General features: G+C 32.0%; 1 protein-coding gene across 1 annotated transcript in view; it reads right to left on the bottom strand.

The window, feature by feature from the left end:
* The window catches only part of LOC130450343 (uncharacterized), a 77,167-nt gene extending 69,527 nt beyond the window's left edge, over window positions 1-7,640 (bottom strand). Inside the window, exon 1 of the mRNA XM_056788684.1 lies at window positions 7,399-7,640. Coding sequence (XP_056644662.1) covers window positions 7,399-7,431 — 33 coding nt within the window. The 5' untranslated portion in view covers window positions 7,432-7,640. The remainder of the gene's footprint in view (window positions 1-7,398) is intronic.
* Between the last annotated feature and the right edge of the window lie 19,558 nt (window positions 7,641-27,198).

The following is a 27,198-nucleotide window of genomic DNA, read 5'->3' as shown; positions in this document are numbered from 1 at the left end:
ACGCTCCTTGTTCTTACAATATAGTTAAGTAATCCAAAACAACCCTCTTCATTTCAATTACTTATTTATTATTATGAAGATTCCTTTAGATTAAAAGGCCCTTTAACTTAGTTGTCGTTGTTGATCGATTGGTAAAGGTCTTTAAAGTAAATTCTTTTAAAACGTTGCAAGAAGGCTGTCCTTTTCCATTATGTGTCTTTCTATGACGCTCCTTGTTCTTACAATATACTTAAGTAATCCAAAACAACCCTCTTCATTTCAATTACTTATTTATTTTTATGAAGATTCCTTTAGATTAAAAGGCCCTTTAACTTAGTTGTTGTTGTTGATCGATTGGTAAAGGTCTTTAAAGTAAACTCTTTTAAAACGTTGCAAGAAGGCTGTCCTTTTCTATTATGTGTCTTTCTATGACGCTCCTTGTTCTTACAATATAGTTAAGTAATCCAAAACAACCCTCTTCATTTCAATTACTTATTTATTATTATGAAGATTCCTTTAGATTAAAAGGCCCTTTAACTTAGTTGTCGTTGTTGATCGATTGGTAAAGGTCTTTAAAGTAAATTCTTTTAAAACGTTGCAAGAAGGCTGTCCTTTTCCATTATGTGTCTTTCTATGACGCTCCTTGTTCTTACAATATACTTAAGTAATCCAAAACAACCCTCTTCATTTCAATTACTTATTTATTTTTATGAAGATTCCTTTAGATTAAAAGGCCCTTTAACTTAGTTGTCGTTGTTGATCGATTGGTAAAGGTCTTTAAAGTAAACTCTTTTAAAACGTTGCAAGAAGGCTGTCCTTTTCTATTATGTGTCTTTCTATGACGCTCCTTGTTCTTACAATATAGTTAAGTAATCCAAAACAACCCTCTTCATTTCAATTACTTATTTATTATTATGAAGATTCCTTTAGATTAAAAGGCCCTTTAACTTAGTTGTCGTTGTTGATCGATTGGTAAAGGTCTTTAAAGTAAATTCTTTTAAAACGTTGCAAGAAGGCTGTCCTTTTCCATTATGTGTCTTTCTATGACGCTCCTTGTTCTTACAATATACTTAAGTAATCCAAAACAACCCTCTTCATTTCAATTACTTATTTATTTTTATGAAGATTCCTTTAGATTAAAAGGCCCTTTAACTTAGTTGTCGTTGTTGATCGATTGGTAAAGGTCTTTAAAGTAAACTCTTTTAAAACGTTGCAAGAAGGCTGTCCTTTTCCATTATGTGTCTTTCTATGACGCTCCTTGTTCTTACAATATAGTTAAGTAATCCAAAACAACCCTCTTCATTTCAATTACTTATTTATTTTTATGAAGATTCCTTTAGATTAAAAGGCCCTTTAACTTAGTTGTTGTTGTTGATCGATTGGTAAAGGTCTTTAAAGTAAACTCTTTTAAAACGTTGCAAGAAGGCTGTCCTTTTCCATTATGTGTCTTTCTATGACGCTCCTTGTTCTTACAATATACTTAAGTAATCCAAAACAACCCTCTTCATTTCAATTACTTATTTATTTTTATGAAGATTCCTTTAGATTAAAAGGCCCTTTAACTTAGTTGTTGTTGTTGATCGATTGGTAAAGGTCTTTAAAGTAAACTCTTTTAAAACGTTGCAAGAAGGCTGTCCTTTTCCATTATGTGTCTTTCTATGACGCTCCTTGTTCTTACAATATACTTAAGTAATCCAAAACAACCCTCTTCATTTCAATTACTTATTTATTATTATGAAGATTCCTTTAGATTAAAAGGCCCTTTAACTTAGTTGTCGTTGTTGATCGATTGGTAAAGGTCTTTAAAGTAAATTCTTTTAAAACGTTGCAAGAAGGCTGTCCTTTTCCATTATGTGTCTTTCTATGACGCTCCTTGTTCTTACAATATACTTAAGTAATCCAAAACAACCCTCTTCATTTCAATTACTTATTTATTTTTATGAAGATTCCTTTAGATTAAAAGGCCCTTTAACTTAGTTGTCGTTGTTGATCGATTGGTAAAGGTCTTTAAAGTAAACTCTTTTAAAACGTTGCAAGAAGGCTGTCCTTTTCTATTATGTGTCTTTCTATGACGCTCCTTGTTCTTACAATATAGTTAAGTAATCCAAAACAACCCTCTTCATTTCAATTACTTATTTATTATTATGAAGATTCCTTTAGATTAAAAGGCCCTTTAACTTAGTTGTCGTTGTTGATCGATTGGTAAAGGTCTTTAAAGTAAATTCTTTTAAAACGTTGCAAGAAGGCTGTCCTTTTCCATTATGTGTCTTTCTATGACGCTCCTTGTTCTTACAATATACTTAAGTAATCCAAAACAACCCTCTTCATTTCAATTACTTATTTATTTTTATGAAGATTCCTTTAGATTAAAAGGCCCTTTAACTTAGTTGTCGTTGTTGATCGATTGGTAAAGGTCTTTAAAGTAAACTCTTTTAAAACGTTGCAAGAAGGCTGTCCTTTTCCATTATGTGTCTTTCTATGACGCTCCTTGTTCTTACAATATAGTTAAGTAATCCAAAACAACCCTCTTCATTTCAATTACTTATTTATTTTTATGAAGATTCCTTTAGATTAAAAGGCCCTTTAACTTAGTTGTTGTTGTTGATCGATTGGTAAAGGTCTTTAAAGTAAACTCTTTTAAAACGTTGCAAGAAGGCTGTCCTTTTCCATTATGTGTCTTTCTATGACGCTCCTTGTTCTTACAATATAGTTAAGTAATCCAAAACAACCCTCTTCATTTCAATTACTTATTTATTATTATGAAGATTCCTTTAGATTAAAAGGCCCTTTAACTTAGTTGTCGTTGTTGATCGATTGGTAAAGGTCTTTAAAGTAAATTCTTTTAAAACGTTGCAAGAAGGCTGTCCTTTTCCATTATGTGTCTTTCTATGACGCTCCTTGTTCTTACAATATAGTTAAGTAATCCAAAACAACCCTCTTCATTTCAATTACTTATTTATTATTATGAAGATTCCTTTAGATTAAAAGGCCCTTTAACTTAGTTGTTGTTGTTGATCGATTGGTAAAGGTCTTTAAAGTAAACTCTTTTAAAACGTTGCAAGAAGGCTGTCCTTTTCTATTATGTGTCTTTCTATGACGCTCCTTGTTCTTACAATATAGTTAAGTAATCCAAAACAACCCTCTTCATTTCAATTACTTATTTATTTTTATGAAGATTCCTTTAGATTAAAAGGCCCTTTAACTTAGTTGTCGTTGTTGATCGATTGGTAAAGGTCTTTAAAGTAAACTCTTTTAAAACGTTGCAAGAAGGCTGTCCTTTTCTATTATGTGTCTTTCTATGACGCTCCTTGTTCTTACAATATAGTTAAGTAATCCAAAACAACCCTCTTCATTTCAATTACTTATTTATTATTATGAAGATTCCTTTAGATTAAAAGGCCCTTTAACTTAGTTGTCGTTGTTGATCGATTGGTAAAGGTCTTTAAAGTAAACTCTTTTAAAACGTTGCAAGAAGGCTGTCCTTTTCCATTATGTGTCTTTCTATGACGCTCCTTGTTCTTACAATATAGTTAAGTAATCCAAAACAACCCTCTTCATTTCAATTACTTATTTATTATTATGAAGATTCCTTTAGATTAAAAGGCCCTTTAACTTAGTTGTTGTTGTTGATCGATTGGTAAAGGTCTTTAAAGTAAATTCTTTTAAAACGTTGCAAGAAGGCTGTCCTTTTCCATTATGTGTCTTTCTATGACGCTCCTTGTTCTTACAATATACTTAAGTAATCCAAAACAACCCTCTTCATTTCAATTACTTATTTATTATTATGAAGATTCCTTTAGATTAAAAGGCCCTTTAACTTAGTTGTCGTTGTTGATCGATTGGTAAAGGTCTTTAAAGTAAACTCTTTTAAAACGTTGCAAGAAGGCTGTCCTTTTCTATTATGTGTCTTTCTATGACGCTCCTTGTTCTTACAATATAGTTAAGTAATCCAAAACAACCCTCTTCATTTCAATTACTTATTTATTTTTATGAAGATTCCTTTAGATTAAAAGGCCCTTTAACTTAGTTGTTGTTGTTGATCGATTGGTAAAGGTCTTTAAAGTAAATTCTTTTAAAACGTTGCAAGAAGGCTGTCCTTTTCCATTATGTGTCTTTCTATGACGCTCATTGTTCTTACAATATACTTAAGTAATCCAAAACAACCCTCTTCATTTCAATTACTTATTTATTATTATGAACTCCAGCCTCATTAAGTTATCGTTGCTATAAATTTGTCTATGTTTAGTCTGTCTGTCAGTTTCATAGATTCCGCTTTAACCCCATGAGTATATTTATCTAATTTTATAATTATTATTGTAGATAAGAACTAATATATAAAGAAGCCTGTAAAACTAATACTTCGTTCATTCAATTTGATATTCGTCTAGTACGTCAGTCAGATTAGTGTCACTAATTGTAATTCAAATTATTGAATCCTCAGATTGCATTAACGTTTTTCAATTTTATCATGGGGTATCTCTGGATGCGATATCCGTTGTCAACCATCAAAAGCTATATTCCAAAGTACCTTCTAACGGATTTAATTAGAACAATACAATGAACAGATTTCCAACAGACGAAAAGCTGAAATGGAATAAAGGCAAATGAAGAAAATAAGTCAAGAATAGTGAGAAGCGACTCACAAGTAAGGACCTTAACCTGAGAACACGCTGGAGAATGACATTAACTACCTTACTGCATGGCGTTGAGAGCTGGACTTTGAAGGTCCCCAGCATGCGTAAGGTGGAAGATTTTGAAGTGTGGTACTTTAGACGGATCCTTAAAATACCGTTAACGGATCGGGTGACCAACGACGAGGTGCTAAGACGAATGAACAGAGAACGAGAACTATTAACCATTATGAATAGAAGGAAAGCTTCCTACTTTGGCCACATTTTTAGAAATCATTATTTTATCACAGCTGATCATGCAAGGGAAGATAGAAGGCAGGCGCGGCCTGGGTAGGAAAAGAAAACCTTCTAGATTGGTTCCATGTACGTGATACCGTAAATCTAATACGCATGACTGAAGATCGTGAGGGATTCGAAAGGATGATTGCCAACCTTCATTAGAATGAAGCAGGCACTGGAAGAAGAAGGAGAAGCGGTTGGATATGATGATTCTGGATTTAATGAAAACTCTTAAGCTATGTACAGCCACTTTAAACATTAAATAAGTTGTCGATGAAAGGATTGTTAGATTAACGTTTCATTAATTTAATACCTTGAGGCGTAGTCTCTTCACAAATATAAAGGTATTGAAAGTATTTCAGAAGAAAAGGATTTATATTTGTCTTTGGGCGACAGAAATTATATTTTCTGAAATTGAAAGTAATTTATATTCTGCTGTAAATCAATCTCAAATTCGAATTGAATTATAATACCAGTAGTGACAACTAAGAAACAGGTTTTTACCAGATTCCACACTAGGTAAGTTCTTTTAGAAATAGAGTGATTTGCAATTTGGAAGAATTCCATATATCTTATCGGTATTTCATTTCATATTTTTTGTAAATAACTTACGTATAAGGATCTTATTTTCTGAACAACTATTCTGATTAATGTAGTTAATTATTATAAGAATTATGGAAAGTATACGAGATCTGTCTCAGTGAAGTGAGATTCCATTTTCAAACACTTTTAATTCTAAAACGGTTTTCTTTATATAAGATTCCAATTTCTCATGTATACGTTTTAATTGTTCATTAAATATAATTCTATATGGAGGTATAAAAAAGGATATAGAAAATGATCTAACGTCACGTTTTGTAATAGTATCACGTAACGAATTAAAAGAAGTTCCATTACAGCACGGACTCAAATTAGTTCTTGGGGAATACCTTCAACCATTATATATTTCAGGACATGAAGTGAGAACTCTATTCATACCGATTCATCCAACTATAACTATTCTGTCGGGACGACTATTAATGCTTTTTGTAGGTTATACTGACCTTTTTTGCCAATTAAATGAATTGATATCGCAATCACAATAAAAAACCAATGTACACACGTATCATTGTTATTATTATGAATCCGATTTAGAAAAAAGATTGCAAAAACAGAGTTGATGTAATCGATTGTAGAAATCACTCGAAAAAATCGGAGGCAATGCTTTTCACTATAAACTGAAGCCAATTTTTTCTTAGATTGTTGTACGACAGCAACTTTTTCAAATGGTATATATTTGTAGAGTTCTAATTCATTTTGTGTTGTCCAGAGTATTATTTAGAAATCAACATAAACGGTAACGATACTAAGGTTAAACAAAAGAAATAACAATGGAAATATAAACGTAATGGAATAAAATAATGGTTCATCCACATGGCTAGATCTAGGATTTAAGCGATCCGTCGTCTTTACGTCTTCTAAGTCTCCTCAACCTAACTTTTAAGTCCTTAAACAAAATAATCCGTCTTCTCTGGAAACCGTAAGTCTAACTCACGCTTTTCGTCTGATTATTATTATATTATATGAACCCTCTCACAAAGGGTTCGTCACGATGTTGCCAAAAACTTCTTGGGTACTTAGTTAAAGTTAAAAGAATAGAGATGGGAGAAACGAAAAACGCTAACTGAGTGAGAAATTACCGAAACTAGAAATTTGGAAAGTCCAACATATTTATTTAAAATAATTTGTGTCATAAATTTTAATAATACATTAATTCAATGCTGCCACATTTTCTAAGATATATAATATAATAATGAATAGTTATTTAATTCACATTTTGAGGTTGGAAATCACAGTTTAGGAAATGTGTAATTCTAATAAATAGATCTATATACAAAGAACTTTTTAGTTTTCGTAAAATACCAGAAATAATATTTAATTACTAATTGTTTTGAAAATAAAACAAGTAGAATACCATTTTTTAAACCTTTACGTTCTGATATCTTATTTTAGCATCGGGAATACTGAAAAAATATGTAAAGTTATTCCAAAAATCTCAAAAAATTAACGACATTAACTATAATAGTGCTTGAAATGTCCAAAACTACTTAGAAAATTGATTGTTCCAATATAAAGGCTCTAAATTTTTTTCTCATGTAAAAATCAAAACTGTAAGCAACAAAATTTCATTATGAAAAATGCCAACCAAACAGATTGTCAGAATACTAAACGTTTCCACTTTCAGTTTACTGTAAGAATTTGGGCTGGTGGTTATTTTTATTACTTAAACTGTCTCTTTCTTAACACCTTTTAGAGTATTAAGTTGTATTTGGGTAAAATAGTTTAGGAAATGTGTAATTCTAATAAATGAGTCTATTTTGAATTACCCAGAGCTTTCCAAATAACATTATAATAATTATCAATCGATATGAAAATATAGCAATTAGATTGCGAGTAGATAAATTTATCGCTTTTTATTATATCTTTGGCTTTCTCCAGAAAAAAAAGCACCTAAAAAATGACGACTTACTGTATATAAAAATTGTCCGCTAGCCATACTCATATCCTGCACTTTGATCTCACAAAAACAAACGAGCGTTGAAAGCAAAAGTTATCCGCAAAACTGAAAGTCAAAGTCAAAGAAACAATCAAGGAGCGAGGAATCACTTCAGCGACGTACCAAGCTCACTCGATTCTAAAAAAGCGTGTGCATCGACTACAGTTACCAAATATACTAAACGTAGTTTGCCGTACTGTAGCCACCGCTTCATTATTTCGCAAGCTGTATCTTCTGTTGTTTCTTGGTTGTCGGAAGGGTTTTTAGGTGGGGTTGGGTTGGGTTAGGTATCGTTTATATTTAGTTCTTACAAATAGTAGCGTTCCGTGACTCGATAAAAATTTTAAAATTAAAAGCATAACACCATAAAGCTTGGAGTTTTAATGAAAAAGTATACGCATCATTTAACTTTTAAATGTAGGATTTTTTTCAAGAATGATAATATTTACATAAACCAAACAGACAAATAAAAAATGTCCGTTAATTAAATCTTGTAAAAAGCCAGTTTGAAATACAGTGTGCAGACACATATTGATAAAAGTCTAAAACAAGAATTTGGTAATATAATAAAATGTCTTGGATGGAGATTGAAATGTTATAAAAATACACCAAATTCAATACAAACTGTTGACTATAAAAACAGAAAATTAGTTCAATATGGCAAAAATTAATTGAAAATATTACCATGAATTTTTACTCAATTAATATACTTAATCATTATTGTCAGATTCTTTCTTCATTTAGGTATATTATATTTCTTTTTTTACAAGAAATCGATATCGATATAATTTTATCGTGTAAAATACTACCAAATATTTTCAATTCAATTTTGTACACATAAAAAAATTGAAAAAGTAAGTTTTCCTAGACCAGATTCGAACCCGCGACCTGCAGGGAGCATTAACACCAAGCAATCAGTTACATTGAATGTGTTTATCGTATATCTGTACCATGGTTTTGAAAACAATTTATAAATTGAAGTAACTTTTGAATCAATATAAATTTGACTCAAACCTATCAACATTTAGATTTCTCAGTGTTTCAATAAACGAGGTTGTATTGATATCTAGTTAGCCTAGATCAGTTCCATGCATAAAAAAAATATTGCGTTACCATAGCAACGAACAATAACTTATTAGAAGTGTTAGTGTAAAATTTGACGTCAAAAAAGTAAATCAGAGTTACGCAATAAATTAAAGTACCGAGCCTTCATCAAGTACCTGCATTTAAAACGGATAAGAGGTAATCAGATATGATTAATACCCTTGGTGATTAATGTCCTTCGTATGCGACCGTGAAAAATTGGACTGCAAGCTTCAAAAGAGGGAAATTTTCCATTGAAGATGATGACCGATCGGGAAAGGCCAGATTCTGTGTCAGTCCCCGAAAATATCGATCCAGTTGATGACATAACTTTATCAGACCGTCGAATTGGGCTAAAACGGATATCTGAAGCACTGAATATTTCATACGAACGCGTTCATAATATAGTTTACGTCAATTTGGACATGAGACAAATTGCTACTAAATGGATCCCCAATTGTTTGAATGTACACCAAAAGCATGCAAGGGTAGAAGCGTGGCGTTCGATCTGTGCTCGATTTGAGAACGATGTAACCATCTTAAACCGAATTGTTATTATGGATGAGACTTGGGTACATTTCTACGATCCAGAAACAAAGCAACAATCGATGGAATGGCGACACTCTGGTTCTCCAAGACCTAAGAAGTTTCGTGTCCAAAAATCTGTTGGAAATGTTCTTGCTTTAGTTTTTTGTGATTGCCATGAGTAATCACGATTGATTTTGTGGATCAAGTCAGTAATCACTGACCACTCTACGAGAAAAAATTAAAGAGAAAAGACGCGGAAAGCTATCCAAAGGTGTATTGTTTTTGCAGGACACGCAAATCTCATGGTGCCATGCAAAAAAATGTGATTTAGGGTTTGAGTTACTAGAACACCCCCCTTATTCACCAGATTTGGCTCCGTTCGAGTATCATCTCTTTCCTCAACTGAAAAAAAGTTGAAAAGGTCGTAAATTTTCTTCCAACGAGGAGGTAATAAAAGCTGTGCAGGTCTGGTTTGCAGAGCAAGAAGAAACATTTTTTTGAAAGGTCTAGATACGTGGAAGGTTCGCTGTAAAAAATGTATCCAGATAAGAGAAGAATATGTTGAGTAATAGAATATTTTGACATTAAAATTTTGTTTGGTTCTATAGTAGGCTAAGAATTTTTCAATATATCTGACTTTTCTTTGATACCACCAGAAATTCCGAATCTGTAGTTTGCTTTTCCCTCATCAAAATTAAGTAATTTTTTATCGGGCATGAAAAGTGGGTGCTTCACGTCAAAATTTGTTTTTTACGTGTTGTTTGGACCGCATACTGCAAGAAGAAAGTATTGGGATGAGCAGTTCTCTCCCAATCTGCATGTTCTACAGATTTTGAAATGAATAGTGCCCCAAAAACGCCGACTCAATTTTTTTAATCGAAAGTACAAGCATTTCACGTTAGACATCGTTGATTGAATTTGGATAGGACATTAATTATTAATAGACCCAATATTTATTCTAATTGAAAACTCATTAAAAAAAGTGACAAATTCTTATAATTTAGGTTATACTACTCATTATTTCTATTTCTCAACGATGAAGTCAATAATTGGGTTAGAATTGTAGAATACAATCGAAACTAATTGAAAACGTCCATTGTACGGACACGTACAAATCCGTTAAACTGATAAACGCGTTACGCAAATCATGTAAAATATTCATTGTTAATATATTTTTCTGATCGGTTTTCGAATCGTGAGCGCCTAACTTTTAATTCAATGACGAAGTTACCTCTTCACATCCTTGCGGAAATACTTTTTAAACGCTTGCTCATCCTCGAAATGTTATTATTTCAAAACAAAAGGTGAGTTTATATTTTGTATTTGTACAAGGTTAAAACATGATGTTCTGATAAATCAGTGGCGTTCTTTCACGTCGTCGCTTTCAAAGAGGAAAAAATGGAATCGTTGTATCAAAAAAAAAAGTTCAAATTCGAGTAATGATTTCAACTTATTCATATTTAGTCACTAAATCAAGGAGCTTTTGCTGGGACTCATTTTTTTTTTGGTAATTTCATTTGGATTTAATTCTTTTGTATTTCCATTGTTCCATTAACGTACTATCGTCTTTATTTATTTTATTATTGCTACTACCAAGATTACTCTTTGAATTAAATTGGTTTCCACTATCTTGTTGTTTAATTCTGTCGTACTAATCTTTATTTTCATAATTTATAATCTGACTATTGTTAATACAATTCAATCCTCAGAAGCTTTCTACGTCTGCTTCAATGAACTGCGTTCTCCTCGTCTCTTCCTTCCTATTTGGTCTATCTATCTCAGCCTTCCTTGGTAAAATTTCCTGCTCCAGTTAGACACCAATTCCACTGTTTCCTTTCATTTTACTTATAATTGATTTTTGTTTCATTATTTGTATTCTAGTTATTTCCATATTTGTTCCATTTGGTTTTCTTATATTCTTCTTCGATGCTTCATGTTTTATTTCAACTTTTATCTTCCCGGCCTCTATTATTATATTTCTTATTCTTTCCCGTACCTTTATTTTATTCATTTTATACTATTTACATCACGTTGTTCATAATTGATGATCAATTACAATTCATTTTTTTCATTCCTGTCGTCAATACTATCACTAAAGTCTATTTATCAAAAAAAATAATAAACCAGAACAATGATCAGGCGTGATCAGCACGTGAATAAAACGCGTCGTGGCTTCTTTATTGGTCCAAATCAGTGGCACCATAATATACCACAAATAAAAAGCCGCATCGCTGCAGAAGCCGTTAGATCAGGAGTAGTACATGGAGGGCATCGCACTGCAGTGAGATTTCTTATATTAAACTGTTGAGTAATTTTCTTAAACATGTTTGACACGGAGACAGCTGATGAAGTTATTGACGTAACAAATGATTGTGAAATGAAATGCAAGAGAATGATGACAAGAGTGTTGATGAAGTTATTTTCAATATGGCAATTATTTCGGAAGTATCTACCGAATTGTATGTAAGTAAAAGCTAGTCATTCAGTGGAAGGCCCAAAAAAGTATAAAAGAAAAAAAAATTATGAGTTACATACAGTGGATAAAGTTATGAGAGAAGTTAACGAAGATAAGGATTTTAGAATATTATCATTTTATGATTTATTTAAAGAAATGGGATTTCAATACAAAAAACGAAAGAATAGTTTATTATTAGAAAAAGCAGAAATAATTTTGTGAAGTCGAGATAACTTAAAAAAATTAAGAAATTTCGTGAAGAAAATATAAAAATTTATTGCCTGGATGAAACATACGCAAAAGGTGGACATGTTCCATATTTTGGTCGTACACTTCGTATCTATTCCAAGTTTCACGTTTACATTGTTCGTTTTTAAATGATTGTGACATTTTCAATCCTGATCACGTGCACTTTGCGTTAATATGTTTTGGTTTACTATTTTTCTTCGATAGTTAGCTTTTGCTTCATGATATTTGCTATTAATATTAAATATTTGCATAACGTAGACTAATATACAACGTCATGAAAAGACTGTTTGAAATTCTCGAGAAGAGGAATTTTTAGCATCGAACATGTTCAGTAGTATCTGTATTCATAAAACTATTCCACGCGTTGTCATATTTTGTCCATATTTAAATTATTTCCATAGGAAAATTTTATTTTACCGATAGGAATTAAAATAAAAAAGACAATGTGTCATAAAATTATACGAGTAATTAAATATGATGAAATTTTTTTAATTTTTTACTTGTACCCACATAATTTCCCAAACACATCTACACTCGCCTACGCCATTGCTTTCCAATTTCGTTTGATGATGTTTAGATAATCACTGCCGTGAGAGAATGTCTGTTTATTGACTTACTGACACTTCTATTTATTCTCAAATAAGTAAAAGGATCCTATTATTCATTCTGTTAAATAGTAATTGGGTAATTAATATGAATGAATGGGTCTAAGACTATTCAAATTTGGTAATGTTCAACAGATAACCAATAATTATTCATTATTCACTTGATACTATACAAAAAAGTTCCAACGTCGTTCATAATTTCGTACTTTCTTTGCATTTACAAAACGATTATTGTTCTAATTTCTCATCTTTCGAAATTCTGTTGGAAAGGTCCAGTCTCATCACAAGGGATATTTCAACCGTCAATAACCGACTATATGATACTTTTTCTAAACCAGATAGCTTTGCCCAAGAGTATCGTACAATATTTCATCTACGACCGTATTAAAATACCTAAACCTTTGTTGATAACAGGATTATAAACATATATTTGTAATAAAATTCCAGAAATATGCAAAAAGAACATTTTCTGTGTCATTTTTTATTTTTTTAGTGTAACAACAATCCAAAATATCACCATATGACTTCATCTATATTTTTTTTTGACTTCTCCGGAAGCAGGTTTTGTTCTTCCATGTCCAAAGATTTCACTTAAAATAGATTTTCCACGGATGACATAGAGAATTGTCTCAATAATGTGAAATATAAATCCTAAAAGAAATTTGACGATAAAGTTTGGGTCAGGTGCGCCATGTTCGAGGCAGACATTTCACGTCCCTAAGTCGGGTCCATTCCTCCTTGTTCGCTTTACGCATGCGCTGCGTCTCGGCGGGTACTTTTGAAATAGTATTTAAAATGCCCGTCTGCACAATTGGACGGTGCCCGTAACTAGTTTATTCCCGAAATAAACGAGTAATAGAGAGGGTTCAAAGCAAGGGTACGGAATTTTTAAGATGTCGCGCTGGCAAATTTCTTGCCACAGAGGTAGCTCCGTCTATATTTTATTTATCATAGATATTTAGGGGGTGAATGGTTGCAATGCCTCAAAGCAGGTGTTCTCGTTATTTAAAACTCTTGGGTTTTCCGGCACTAGTGGTAGAGGCGGTTTTTTAATATTTAAAATGAAAGGGTGAAATTTCGCGCGGTTAATAAAAACTTTCTTGCCGTAAGGGTAGTGGCCGCTTTTTTTATACATAAAATTCAGGTATAAAATTTCGCGAGGTTAAAAAGTGCGACGTTCTTGGGCTGATGATCCATAAATATAAGAATTTTTAAATGATGGTTAATCCGGTGTGCTAAATGTCCCTCTAAAATGTACTTAATGTTAACATATCAATAAATAAGGTAAACTAGAGTCATAACTGTGATCGAATTCTGTATGCACAACTTCACTAGATCATCCATTGTTTCTTTCAATGAGTTTTTTTCCATATCCGTTGGTTTTGAAAATCTGGTTTTTGTTGTTAATTGTATCTTTTTCGTTTCTTTTTCCTTTTTAGAACGCAGTTCATTGCGATGCCTAGTTAAATTAGTCTTGGTGACGAACGTCCGATGACACTCAGGACAATCCAGTCTTCAATTCCTCTTCTTTCTTACTTTCCATAATAAATAATTCAAATTTCAGTTCTTCTTTATTATTACTTTCCATAATCTACTTTGAGGTTATGAAAAATGATATTTTAGTTAAGTAATATGATACGAATATGTAAATTTTACGTACTTCAATGATTTACCTATAAACACAAAATATATTTACACGTAAATATTAACGCAAATTGTTTGATTAATGAGAAAGAAATCAAGTACAAAGTTTCTACCTGGTGGGTTTGACATTTGAGGAGCGCTGACCGCGCAGACGACGTTACGTTCCAGAGTATGCGCAAAGCGAACAAGGAGGAATGGACCCGTTTGACATTTATCCACTCGTGAGACGTTGGATGCACATATTTATATAGGGAGATGTCTTCCAACATTGGTTTAAGGCAAAATAACCAGAGATTGGTTAGAAGCTCACGACATACAATTTGATTCGAAAGAAGATAATCTCCCAAATGTTCCCCAGGCTTGACCTATTGGAAAATCTTAGGCAATATTGAGTATAAAAATAGGGTTTGGAAGCCACATATGCTGCAACACGATTAAGCAAAAATTATCGACAATTGAAGAAAATGGACCGTCAAGTATAATTTGATTGCGTTTCTTGTTAAGAAAAAAGTGTTGAATCAATTAATTGTTAATATTACTTACTTACTTAAAATTACATACTTTATGATGCATTTTTGTACAGGAATAGTTTTCTTTTTTTGGCACACTTGTTTAAATCTTCATATCTATGGGATCTTTTTAAATTTTTAAATTGCCTTAGAATTTCTTGCGTTAAATTTAGTTCTACTTCAGATATCTTCAAAAATTGAAATTCTGTGGTACTAATGTAATAATTCAATAATTTCAAGGTAACAGAGTTAGTTGACATGGTAGGACTACCTTTTTTTCTGGATCTTACATTTTTCTTTATCGTTTTTCGATTGAAAAACGTACAGAATCCCATTCAGCTTTTCAAATATTTATGGGTAATTGAAAGTACTTATCCAAGACATGAATAAACATAAATATTAACTGAAAAAAAACAATGTATAGCCGATCAGAATTATCACAGAAAATTTAGTTACATATGAACTTATCTCATCGGTTCCTCTATTAGCATGTCCTTTATATTACAGATAGTACTTGTGTACGATAGTTGATCGTGTATCCAATTCAGATGCGACGAAATTGAATCTACTTAGTTTCGATTTGTAATAGAACACAGTTAGGATTTTTCTTTTTTTTTCCATCTATGATCGATTATACTTTCTCTTCTAAATGCAATCTTATATATTAAAAAAATTGATGATTTCCATTCCGACTTCGTTCAGGCGTTTTACCCAACCGATTTGCTTAATTTTTTTTTCAATGAAAGGTATTGATGCACAGATCAGCCATCAACCATCGGATTTCATCTAATTTTCACCATTCTCAAGTTATACTCAAATGCGATTTCCCCCTGTACATTACTTATGGGAGTTTTTCACATACACACGTTCTATCCTCAATATCTCAGGCTCTTTTCAAGATAAAGACTTCTTTTTGATTTAAGAACACTCGCTGAAACATCCTCTTTCTTTTGAGTTTTTGAACACTTAAATCGGTTGAGTTGGAGATGAGCTAGGCGCGGACATTCAATGTGGAGTTATGGATTTTTGTAGGTTTTTAGCAATTTTTTTACATTCAAAGATCTATATCTCAGGTTCTCATATAGCTACAGAGTTCGTTTTGACTTAAGAACACTCGCTGAAATACCTTCTTTCTTTTGAGTTTTTGAACATTTAAATCGGTTGAGTTGGAAAGGAGCTAGGCGCGGACATTCAATGTGGAGTTATGGATTTTTGTAGGTTTTTGGCAATTTTTTACATTCAAAGATCTATATCTCAGGTTCTCATATAGCTATAGAGTTCGTTTTGGTTTAAGAACACTCGCTGAAACACCTTCTTTCTTTTGAGTTTTTAAACACTGAAATCGATTGAGTTGGAGAGGAGCTAGGCGCGGACATTCAATGTGGAGTTATGGATTTTTGTAGGTTTTGGGCAATTTTTTACATTCAAAGATCTATATCTCAGGTTCTCATATAGCTACAGAGTTCGTTTTGGTTTAAGAACACTCGCTGAAACACCTTCTTTATTTTGAGTTTTTGAACACTTAAATCGGTTGAGTTGGAGGAGCTAGGCGCGGACATTCAATGTGGAGTTATGGATTTTTGTAGGTTTTTGGCAATTTTTTACATTCAAAGATCTATATCTCAGGTTCTCATATAGCTACAGAGTTCGTTTTGGTTTAAGAACACTCGCTGAAACACCTTCTTTCTTTTGAGCTTTTGACTATTTAAATCGGTTGAGTTGGAGAGGAGCTAGGCGCGGACATTCAATGTGGAGTTATGGATTTTTGTAGGTTTTTAGCAATTTTTTTACATTCAAAGATCTATATCTCAGGTTCTCATATAGCTACAGAGTTCGTTTTGATTTAAGAACACTCGCTGAAATACCTTCTTTCTTTTGAGTTTTTGAACATTTAAATCGGTTGAGTTGGAAAGGAGCTAGGCGCGGACATTCAATGTGGAGTTATGGATTTTTGTAGGTTTTTGGCAATTTTTTACATTCAAAGATCTATATCTCAGGTTCTCATATAGCTATAGAGTTCGTTTTGGTTTAAGAACACTCGCTGAAACACCTTCTTTCTTTTGAGTTTTTAAACACTGAAATCGGTTGAGTTGGAGAGGAGCTAGGCGCGGACATTCAATGTGGAGTTATGGATTTTTGTAGGTTTTGGGCAATTTTTTACATTCAAAGATCTATATCTCAGGTTCTCATATAGCTACAGAGTTCGTTTTGGTTTAAGAACACTCGCTGAAACACCTTCTTTATTTTGAGTTTTTGAACACTTAAATCGGTTGAGTTGGAGGAGCTAGGCGCGGACATTCAATGTGGAGTTATGGATTTTTGTAGGTTTTTGGCAATTTTTTACATTCAAAGATCTATATCTCAGGTTCTCATATAGCTACAGAGTTCGTTTTGGTTTAAGAACACTCGCTGAAACACCTTCTTTATTTTGAGTTTTTGAACACTTAAATCGGTTGAGTTGGAGGAGCTAGGCGCGGACATTCAATGTGGAGTTATGGATTTTTGTAGGTTTTTGGCAATTTTTCTACATTCAAAGATCTATATCTCAGGTTCTAATATAGCTACAGAGTTCTTTTTGATTTAAGAACACTCGCTGAAACACCTTCTTTCTTTTGAGCTTTTGACTATTTAAATCGGTTGAGTTGGAGAGGAGCTAGGCGCAGACATTCAATGTGGAGTTATGGATTTTTGTAGGTTTTGGGCAATTTTTTACATTCAAAGATCTATATCTCAGGTTCTCATATAGCTACAGAGTTCGTTTTGGTTTAAGAACACTCGCTGAAACACCTTCTTTCTTTTGAGCTTTTGACTATTTAAATCGGTTGAGTTGGAGAGGAGCTAGGCGCGGACATTCAATGTGGAGTTATGGATTTTTGTAGGTTTTTAGCAAATTTTTTACATTCAAAGATCTATATCTCAGGTTCTCATATAGCTACAGAGTTCGTTTTGATTTAAGAACACTCGCTGAAATACCTTCTTTCTTTTGAGTTTTTGAACATTTAAATCGGTTGAGTTGGAAAGGAGCTAGGCGCGGACATTCAATGTGGAGTTATGGATTTTTGTAGGTTTTTGGCAATTTTTTACATTCAAAGATCTATATCTCAGGTTCTCATATAGCTACAGAGTTCGTTTTGGTTTAAGAACACTCGCTGAAACACCTTCTTTCTTTTGAGTTTTTGAACACTTGAATCGGTTTAGTTGGAGAGGAGCTAGGCGCGGACATTCAATGTGGAGTTATGGATTTTTGTAGGTTTTTGACAATTTTTCTACTTTCAAAGATCTATATCTCAGGTTCTAATATAGCTACAGAGTTCGTTCTTTTCTATTATAATGATTTCTGATAGTTACTAGTCTTTCCAATAATTTTTGGAAGAAGTCGGAACGTCAAATTTTGTCTTTCTTCCAAAAATTATTGAAAAGACTAGTTTCAAAACAGAAAAGCCTAAAATCAAGAACATTAAAAAACTAATATTGTATAATTGTATAAGCATGGCCCAATAGAAAAGTTAACAGTCTTTTTACACGAGAAACTTTGGAAGAAAAAAGTCAATACTCCAAATGAAACACTTTTCCATTCAAAGATACTATAGAATTTACGGTAAAATACAAACAAAAACTGTCACAATAGTAGATATGTCACTTTTATCGCTTTAATTTAAACAACTGTCACTTGTGTACTGATATAAATCAAAATGTGACTCTGTTGTTGATTGAATCGTCGTCTACTGATCATAAACTGAAAGTATCACTCCGCGCCACCTAGTAGTAAAGAGTTGAAGTCTAGAAATGACGCTTTTGAAAAGGAAAGAACTAACCATTCAAACTTCGTACATTTAACTCAGTAATTGCATTTTTTGAGTTGTGACTCTTTTTTAACTACCAAAAAACATAAGAAATTATTATTTTTGATACAAGAAACTACATCAAACCTATTTATTTCTAGTATTCTTTCCTAATTATCCTTAATGCTTTTATTTTCATTACTAATAAACCCAAATTATCAAATGGATATTACGCTACAACAATTCGGCTGAACAAAGAAAAGATATAAAAAGTAAAAGTGAAGATGTCACAATTTTTTTCAGGTTAAATTGTTTAGTACACTCATATCGAATGTTATTCGGATTACAAAATAAAGTATTGCTTATCACTAGCATACATTCCGTTTTAATTGCAAGGTAACTACAAATAAGAAAAATACTGATTCTGAAAAAAAAACGTGCATTACCTGAACAGGTGTTTCGGTAACTCAAAATTGTTAATTAAAAAAACTGGAATATAATTAATTGAAAGTCATTTATTGATTCAGAGTGCCAAACATTGCGGTTGCGTGTATTTTTTCGTTGACAATTAATTATAATACCGTGCTGTAATGTTTATACGAGAGGGGCTTTCATTTTTCTCGAGTAGGTACAAAGTGAAATTCTCGCAGACCAATACAAAACACCGACTTGATAACACTGTAATTGTTAAGTCTTAGACTCAAATTACACGAATGAGTTAGCATTTCTTACATTTTAATTCTACTCAGTTAAAAACGTTAATTGCCGGTCAGAAGCTCTATTTGAAACTTTGTATCACTCTTAGTGTTTGCACTTGATTCATTCAAAGCTTTATCTAATATCTTCATTAAATATAATTTTATCTATGATACGATATTCTAGACAGTTTTTTCAGTGTTTGTTGCTGAAAGACCTTAAATCCTTGTTGCAAAATGTATAAATAACGTAATGAAAGGGATATATGAATGAATTCAGTTTGAAAATGATTGAAGTCGATTCGGTCAGTTTTAAATTACAAAAACCACTGGCAAAATTTTATAATTTTACATTCTATAATTCCAATTTAATATTTGTTTGGAATTGAAATGAATCTCATGTTTACAATAAAATGGCCAATCAAATCTACTGATTTATCACGTTTGGAATATTATTAGGGAAATATTTTTCTATAAAGTACGAAGATATATTTTTTCCTTTTCCTCGTCTGATTGGAATTTCTCTCCTGTAAGTGCAACTTTGAGGTTAGGAATCAGGAAAAAGTGGCTAAAGGGCAGATCTAGTGAATACGTTGAGTTATTAATCAATTCATTATGAAATTCATGAATTTTAGCCTTTCTTGGAAGTTTTTTCGTTTCGGGAAAGTAGTGGTGGATCCAGGATGCGAAAACTCTTACTTTGGTTAGGTTAGGTTAGGTTTTGTTCAAAGGGCGTTAATAAGACCTGCAAAATATTGATTCGAATGCGCTTTTGGCTCAAAGTAAGCCCAATGAGCAGATAGCTTAGAATACCAATAATAGCTCATCAAATAACAAATCCCACATCAGCTTTATAGATTTGGATACTGTCAAAAGTTAGAAATAAAAATATCAAAACATTATTTGGTCAAGTAATGAATATGAAAATAACTTCAATTCTGTTAGTTGTGAGTTACTAGAAATTGTATTAGACGGAAAAAAATATTATTGTTAACCCACTATGGTAGCAGTTAGTTATTATTTGCAATCCCTTTCAATCCCAAACAAGAATTACTTCTAAAGGTCATGCGCCAACTCGAGCATTGGATCTCTCTCCATCCTTGTACCAGAGATTCATTTTCTATCCTTTTTTATCCCGTGTATCATGGGGTACAAAGGATTATGTTAGATCTTTCATATCATTGAAGTGTACCAAGCATCTGGTTTAAATATACTTACGTAAAATGGGGTACAAAGGATCTGGTTTAAATATACTTACGTAAGTCTCTGGTGAGATGGAAAGGGATACAAGTCTTGCGTAATTCTTACTGAGGCTGAAAGGGATAGCAAAGGATGAATGGGATGCTCATTTGGGTATATCTAAAACGAATCATTTCAAAAAAATTCTGATTAAATGAACCGTTTAATATTCGTAACAAAATACCATAAGCCGTAAATGTTTTTATAAACTAGGTGATAAATCATGAATGAAGTTGCTGAAAAACTAATATGAAAAATGAAAAGTCAATAAGATTTAAATGTATTCTAGTTTATAATAACGATACTGAATCTTTTTTATGCACAATTGAATAATTACATGGAGTATCAATAAAAACCAATGCAGGATTTTTTGTAAATTTCTATTAGCTCGTTACAAGTTTGTTTCCTTGACTAAAATACCGTTCAATTCTTAACTTGACATAATTAATGTTTTCTTTTAAAATAAATAATAGAAACGTTATGAATAGTTTACAAGTGAACTTTTTCTATACACAAATCAAATTATAACTGAATTAATATTCCAATTTCATAAATTTATTTATAGAGCAAACTTACAAAAAGGAAAGGCTTTATAGATATAAATCATTCAGTATTTTATTTATGACCGTAGCCACCTCATAATTATAATTACATAACCTACAAATTTCACACGTCGAAATATATGGAGAAATAATAAGAGTAGTTGAAATGGGAATAATTTATCTTCAATGTACCTTATCCCATCCATCTTCTCGACATCTTGAAGATTTTACCAAAATTTTTATAAAATAAAACATTGTAGGCCAGTACATAAACTTGAAGTTCCACTCAACGTTTTTACTTTGTAGACATATTTCATTATATTTATACTTGTCTGTACATGTAGATTTCACAAATAAAAGATTAAATAATCCAAAGATATTAAGAAAATATAAAAACCATTACTGATTATTAGGCCAATAATCTCTGTATAACAAAATTAAATATACAATTAAATACTAACAGTTTTATTATACTAGTGGTATACGAGCGCCTGAGGGACGGAGCGAGCGCGCAACGAATGCGTCGCGAACACGTCGATCATTATAGTTTGGCGTTTGTACACGAAGGTACAAAATGGCGTCCTCGTAGCGATCTCGTTGCGTATCCACAACAAAATCGCTGCGCTTTGAAAACGATTTAAAGAATATTTAAACTTTTCAAAATGAAGTATTATACATTATATTGAACGGTACATACGTAAGGATTTGATGGTAAATATGATGCAAGACTACATCTACATGGCAATCATGAAGCTCTACATCTGACAATCAACCAGTATGAACATTGAAGAGAACTAAGCCACCAAACCTTCTATTGCGTGATGAGTGTAGTTTTTAGAGTGGAAGATATCGGAAAACAGTATTATTAGATTAAAATTAATGCCTGACCTACAAAGATTGTTAGTTTTTGCCACCAAACTAAATAATCCTAGGTCGTTTTTATCAAATTTAAATTGAACCACAGAGAAATATGTTTTGTTGTTGAAAGTACTGAACAGTTCGAGATACTTTTGCTAGATGCTTCGCAAGGATCAATAACAAATCAGACTTGTTAAAAAAGTTAGGATAACCAAAGAAATTTAGAAACTAACCCCTCAGGTTATACAAAATGTTGTACGAGAATTCCAAAATCGCCACGGTTATTGTCAAGAAGTGAATGGTGGTCATTTTGATTAAGAAAAAGTAAAGTACATTGAAAAATACATTCTAAATATTATGTCACATTATTATCTACATTTACGACCCCCTTTATTATTTAAAATTTTCGAGGGGGTGCTTCTAATTCAGAAGGGGTGCTAGAGAGGGATAATATCTTCATACTGTAAATTGTCAATTTAATAATAAAACTCGACCTGTTTTTATATTCGTTGAAGCTTCTTTTCAGCATATCATTGATTTTATGATTCATCAGTAAATTTTTAACAGAAATAAATATAAGAAAAAGCAAATCTTACGATGAATTTAGCCTTCTATTGCTGATTTTTTGGGCCCTAATGGAAATTCTTGTGTTAAATCACGATAACAAAATATTTTTCCATTTTGGAATAATATAGTGTGGTAACTATTAATATTATCATGTCATCGACCCAATTTCTTCACGAAATTGATGAGAGAAAAGATACATCGTGAGGTGTGCCTATATGAGTACTTACCTTCTAGCTAAATCACGAGAGTAATTAAATATAACATTGATAAGAAGTAATAACAAGCTGATGTATTACTTTTATATGAAAATAACGCATATACTCGATTTTATTCACATCACAATAATAAAAGTTGGATAACCTAAGACGAAAGAAAGTATATGGGTGCGTTTAAGAGGTCTGATTGAAAGAACTTTACAAAATAGACAGTTGTAGAAGGTCATATGTTAATAATTTCATATACCGGCTCTATTTTGGGAATTTCTCCTCTTCCCATTATCATTTAGTGATGTCAATCTCTTAAATTGAATTCAAACAAATTAACAAGCTTTCATTTCTGATCTAAAAAGTTATTACCACAAGATTTTGCCGTCTAGTATGGAAATTTCAAAGGAAAACCCATAGAAATGTGAGTCCGGTTTTTGGGTTATCATATAGAACTAACAGTCATCAAAAACGATTCTTTATGGTGCTATTAAAGCAATATTATGGTTGGTTTTGTTCCTTTTCGTGAGGACATGCTATGTGGGACCCCACCAACTCCGCCTATTTGTTCAATATATCGCAAATATTCTTAGACGGTCGCTCAAGTTTTGTTGAGGACAATTGGAAGTTCCTACCTCGAATATCTGATATAAATTTCCACTTCCACGTCTGATCTTAATATTATCGTTGTCTACTGTTCTTGGAGTTTCTGATCTGAACCAACTTTGTTATTGAAGAATGTCTAATGCACTTGAAAAGCATACAATGCCGAATATTTTCTTTTGGTATTCAGCTGGCTATTCCACCACAAATTGCAAAATAGTCTAATATTCAATGTTTCAGAAAGGAACAAATCACAATAACCTTAAAATATATTTGGAACTACTCTGAGATACATAAAGAACTGTCAAATAACAATCAAATATCGACATGCGAGGCAACGATATTACTCAAAGGCCCTCTTAACATATAATGTTAAAATAAAACCATAAATCAATCTTAGTATTCACCACAAGTCTTTTTTATCTCTCATCGACATCAGTTCTTGTCTCAAATAGTTCTAAAAATCTAAATTCTATAGCTACACGTCGAGTTACATTTCTGATAATTAACTGAAAGGTAGCAGTGACTTGATTTCACTAAATGGTATTGGTACGACAGAAATATTTCACAGACAGTCAAGATAATTAATCATATTGTTTTTTCTTGTTATTTGTTGTATACAGAAGGTGGACCACATATGAAGGTGACCCGAAGTTCACTGCATCAATTCGTTTTTCTGTTAATACTATAGTGGTTGACGTATGAACGTCTTGAGCAATTCCTCATTGCTGATCCTTTTAAATCTTCAATGACAACCCATCATATTCGTCTGATCTTGGTTAACAATAAATTGTCTTTTTATTTATCTCAAATTATCATTCGGAAATGACGAAAAAAGATTTGTGGTGAATAGTTATATGATTTTACTTACTTTTTTCAACAACATATATTAGGAGGATCAGAAAGTGATGTCGTTTCTGCGTATGTTGATATTTGACTGTCATATTTCACCTAATTTATACTTCAGACTAGTACCAAAGATATTTTGAGGTTAACGTGACTGGTTCACGTCTAAAAAATTAAATATCAGACTTTTTGCATTTTTGGGGGAAGACAACAGCCAAAATCTGATGTCAGATTCGGAAATTCTAATCTTTGTGACTATCGGCCCAGAAGACTAGCAATATTGAGCAAGAATAGGCTCTAAAACCGTGGTCAACAATCTAAGAATATTTTGCAATAGATTGGAAGAATAGATAAAGTTGTTGGTTCCACATAATAAATTCTTTTCCGATAACATCAAAGCTAACCATAACATCTCTGTAACGGTTCTATACTGAACCGATTTATGATCTCTTCAGCACTGAAGACGAAAAATAGGTTCTATATGATAATTCGAAACGCAAACGGCAGTTGCTCTCTCAAAATGAATCTCCACAAAGTACTACGAAGCCGGGTTCATATTAAAATTTACAGACTAGATGGCAAAATGTTGTAGTGGCTACAGGACTTTTCGAAAACTATGATCATGATTTGAATGCACAAAAACTAACCGGGAAAAGATAGAGTTAATCCTTTTCATCCTGGTAGACCAAGAATAAAACGATGTATGGTCAAAAGTTATTTATCTAAATCTTGTTCTGGGTTAGGATCCTCAATCAGCTGATAAGTGATATACTGAAGCCCGGGTTATAGTTTCCGCAAAGTCTTTGCATAATTGAATAGAATTTAAGAAGGCGACCTTTCTTTCCGATTCTTCTTTGTGTTTTACATCCTAGTCTATTGAAAGAATGACATTTTAATAGTCTTGTTTGCTGCTTATGAACATTGAAATTGATTAATGATTCACTGGTAGAATAGTTCCAAGTTATATAAAATTAACACACAAATGTACCCAGATTAATGATCTATCAGAATAAAATTTCGAGTTAAATCTCTATTTGCTCGGTCCAGATATTTATACAGAAAGTATAAGTAACTACCTCATATTTCGTAATTCTGTATATATATTAATCATCAAAAATTAGGTCATCAACTTCCAGTAAATCTTTCGTTTACTATAAGTTAACAAATTCTTATTACCATGCATTGGATCGTAGTTTTAAGGTCATTTGTAAATAATTTTTTACTGAACGATATGAACAAGTCATATAAAATAACAGCGAGATGATTTACACAATTTAAGTGGACTTGCTGAATAGAAAATTGTTAGTTATGAAACAAGCAATTATCACAATGACACGGATTTGAGTTTTATCAATTTTTTTAATTAAACTCTCGGCACAATAATTAGAAGAGAAGTTTAATAGTTTCTATATATAGAGACACGTTCATTTAACCACAAAGAACATTTTGGAGGTTATAAATATATTTGATAAACTTATTTCATAGTTTTTATTACCTATCTTATACCTTGATCTATAATTACATTACGTATCGAGGGAATAATTGATTCTATCTAGATGATTTAATTATAAATTCTTTCTAAAGACCTAATGACGTGTTCTTATTCTGTTAGGTTCTAATAACTGTTCTTTGAAGGCTCACCCAGAATCCAAAGGGTTAATAAACTTAGTATTGAAGACGATGACAAAATAACTGAATGTATTCAAGAAACTTCTCGATAAAATTGTGACCACCTGATCGGTTTTTATAGAATGAGATAGAAAAATGAGAAATCCCTTCTCAATTTTCCATAAAATAAGAAAGTTTCATAATTACATCGGAATAATTTTGAGTACTCACAAATTTGGATAATTTTGATCAAAAATTGTAACCTATACAACAAATTTTGTGTAATTATAATATAAAATCAAAACGAAATAAAAAAATATAAAGCTAAGCTCCCGATACATAGATCTATGATTTAAAAATTTGATTGAGCTCAAAAAATTTGAGAACAAAAAAAATTTTCACATAATGTCATTAATATTAATATAAATTAATACAACATTCACCTCGTACTACCGTGGTAAACAACAAATGTAGTCGACCACCGCCTATATTTCGATTCACCACGTATTATCATCTATCTGGTATTTATGAACGTGATCTACCTGCCCTGTCCATGACCTTCGCTGACCCACATTATAATCCAAAACATTAAATAGGATTTTTTTCTTTTCGAGCTGTCTCGAGTCCTTTAAGATGATTTAAACAGAGCTAAGCAATTTACTACAATATTTTCACTGCTTCCAAAATTTCTTCTGTTGTTAGTACTTCATAATTTTCTGTTGTTTCCCATTCTTGATCATATTCGTTGCTTTGCAATCCTTTGATTCACTTGATCTTATGACAATAATGTGGAATATTCCCTCCTGGAGTTTTCCTTTTTTTCCAGATTCTTGCATGCTGCCTAACCTACGACATCCTCTGTGGTCTGTTTCTCTTACACTTTTAACTGCTTTTGCATGTTTTTTTTTCTCAATATATCTTCTGATTTTTCAACATTCCATCTGCTTATTTTATCTTTCTTAACATTACGTAAATTTTTTTAGAAGTACTTTCGTACATCTGCTTACGACAGTTTCATGACGTATAATCGAAGCTTTACACTAAGTTTCTGGTATTATTACTGTATTAAATTCTTTGTAAATATTCGTCCAATAATAATAATAACTAACCATACTAAATTTTATTAAAACTGTATGAGCCATTTTGAATTTATAATAACCTAAGCTAACCTAACCTAACCTAACCTAACCTAACCTAACCTAACCTACTACATCCTCTGTGGCCTGCTTCTCTTACACTTTTAACTGCTTTTGCATGTTGTTTTTTCTCAATACATCTTCTGATTTTCCAACATTCCATCAGCTTATTTTATGTAACTTCTTTTTTCCACACACAGTTAACATCACGTAAGTTTTTTAGAAGTACTTTTGTACATCGGATTACGATAGTTTTACTTCGTATAATCGAAGCTTTACACGAAGTTTTATGATGGTATTATTACTGTATTAAATTTTTTTGTAAACTTTCGTCCAATAATAATAATAATAACCAACTATACTAAATTGCATTAAAACCGTATGACCCATTTTGAATTTATAATAACCAAATGATTAGACTTAGCAACCAAACTAAATAAAATTAGTAAGTGAATTTTAATCGGTTCATTTTGGTCGTGATAGTCATGTGTGCAGCCTTTTTACAAACATCTCGCATGAATAATTTTTCAAAAGCGAAATAAAAGCAATATAAGTGGCGTAAAATCAATTTGATCGTTTCCTAAGGATACCATGATCTTATATCGAGTTTATCTAGTAGCT

This window comes from Diorhabda sublineata, chromosome 11 (assembly GCF_026230105.1).
Source record: "Diorhabda sublineata isolate icDioSubl1.1 chromosome 11, icDioSubl1.1, whole genome shotgun sequence".
NCBI lineage: Eukaryota > Metazoa > Arthropoda > Insecta > Coleoptera > Chrysomelidae > Diorhabda > Diorhabda sublineata.
This window is presented reverse-complemented; position numbering and strand designations above follow the sequence as displayed.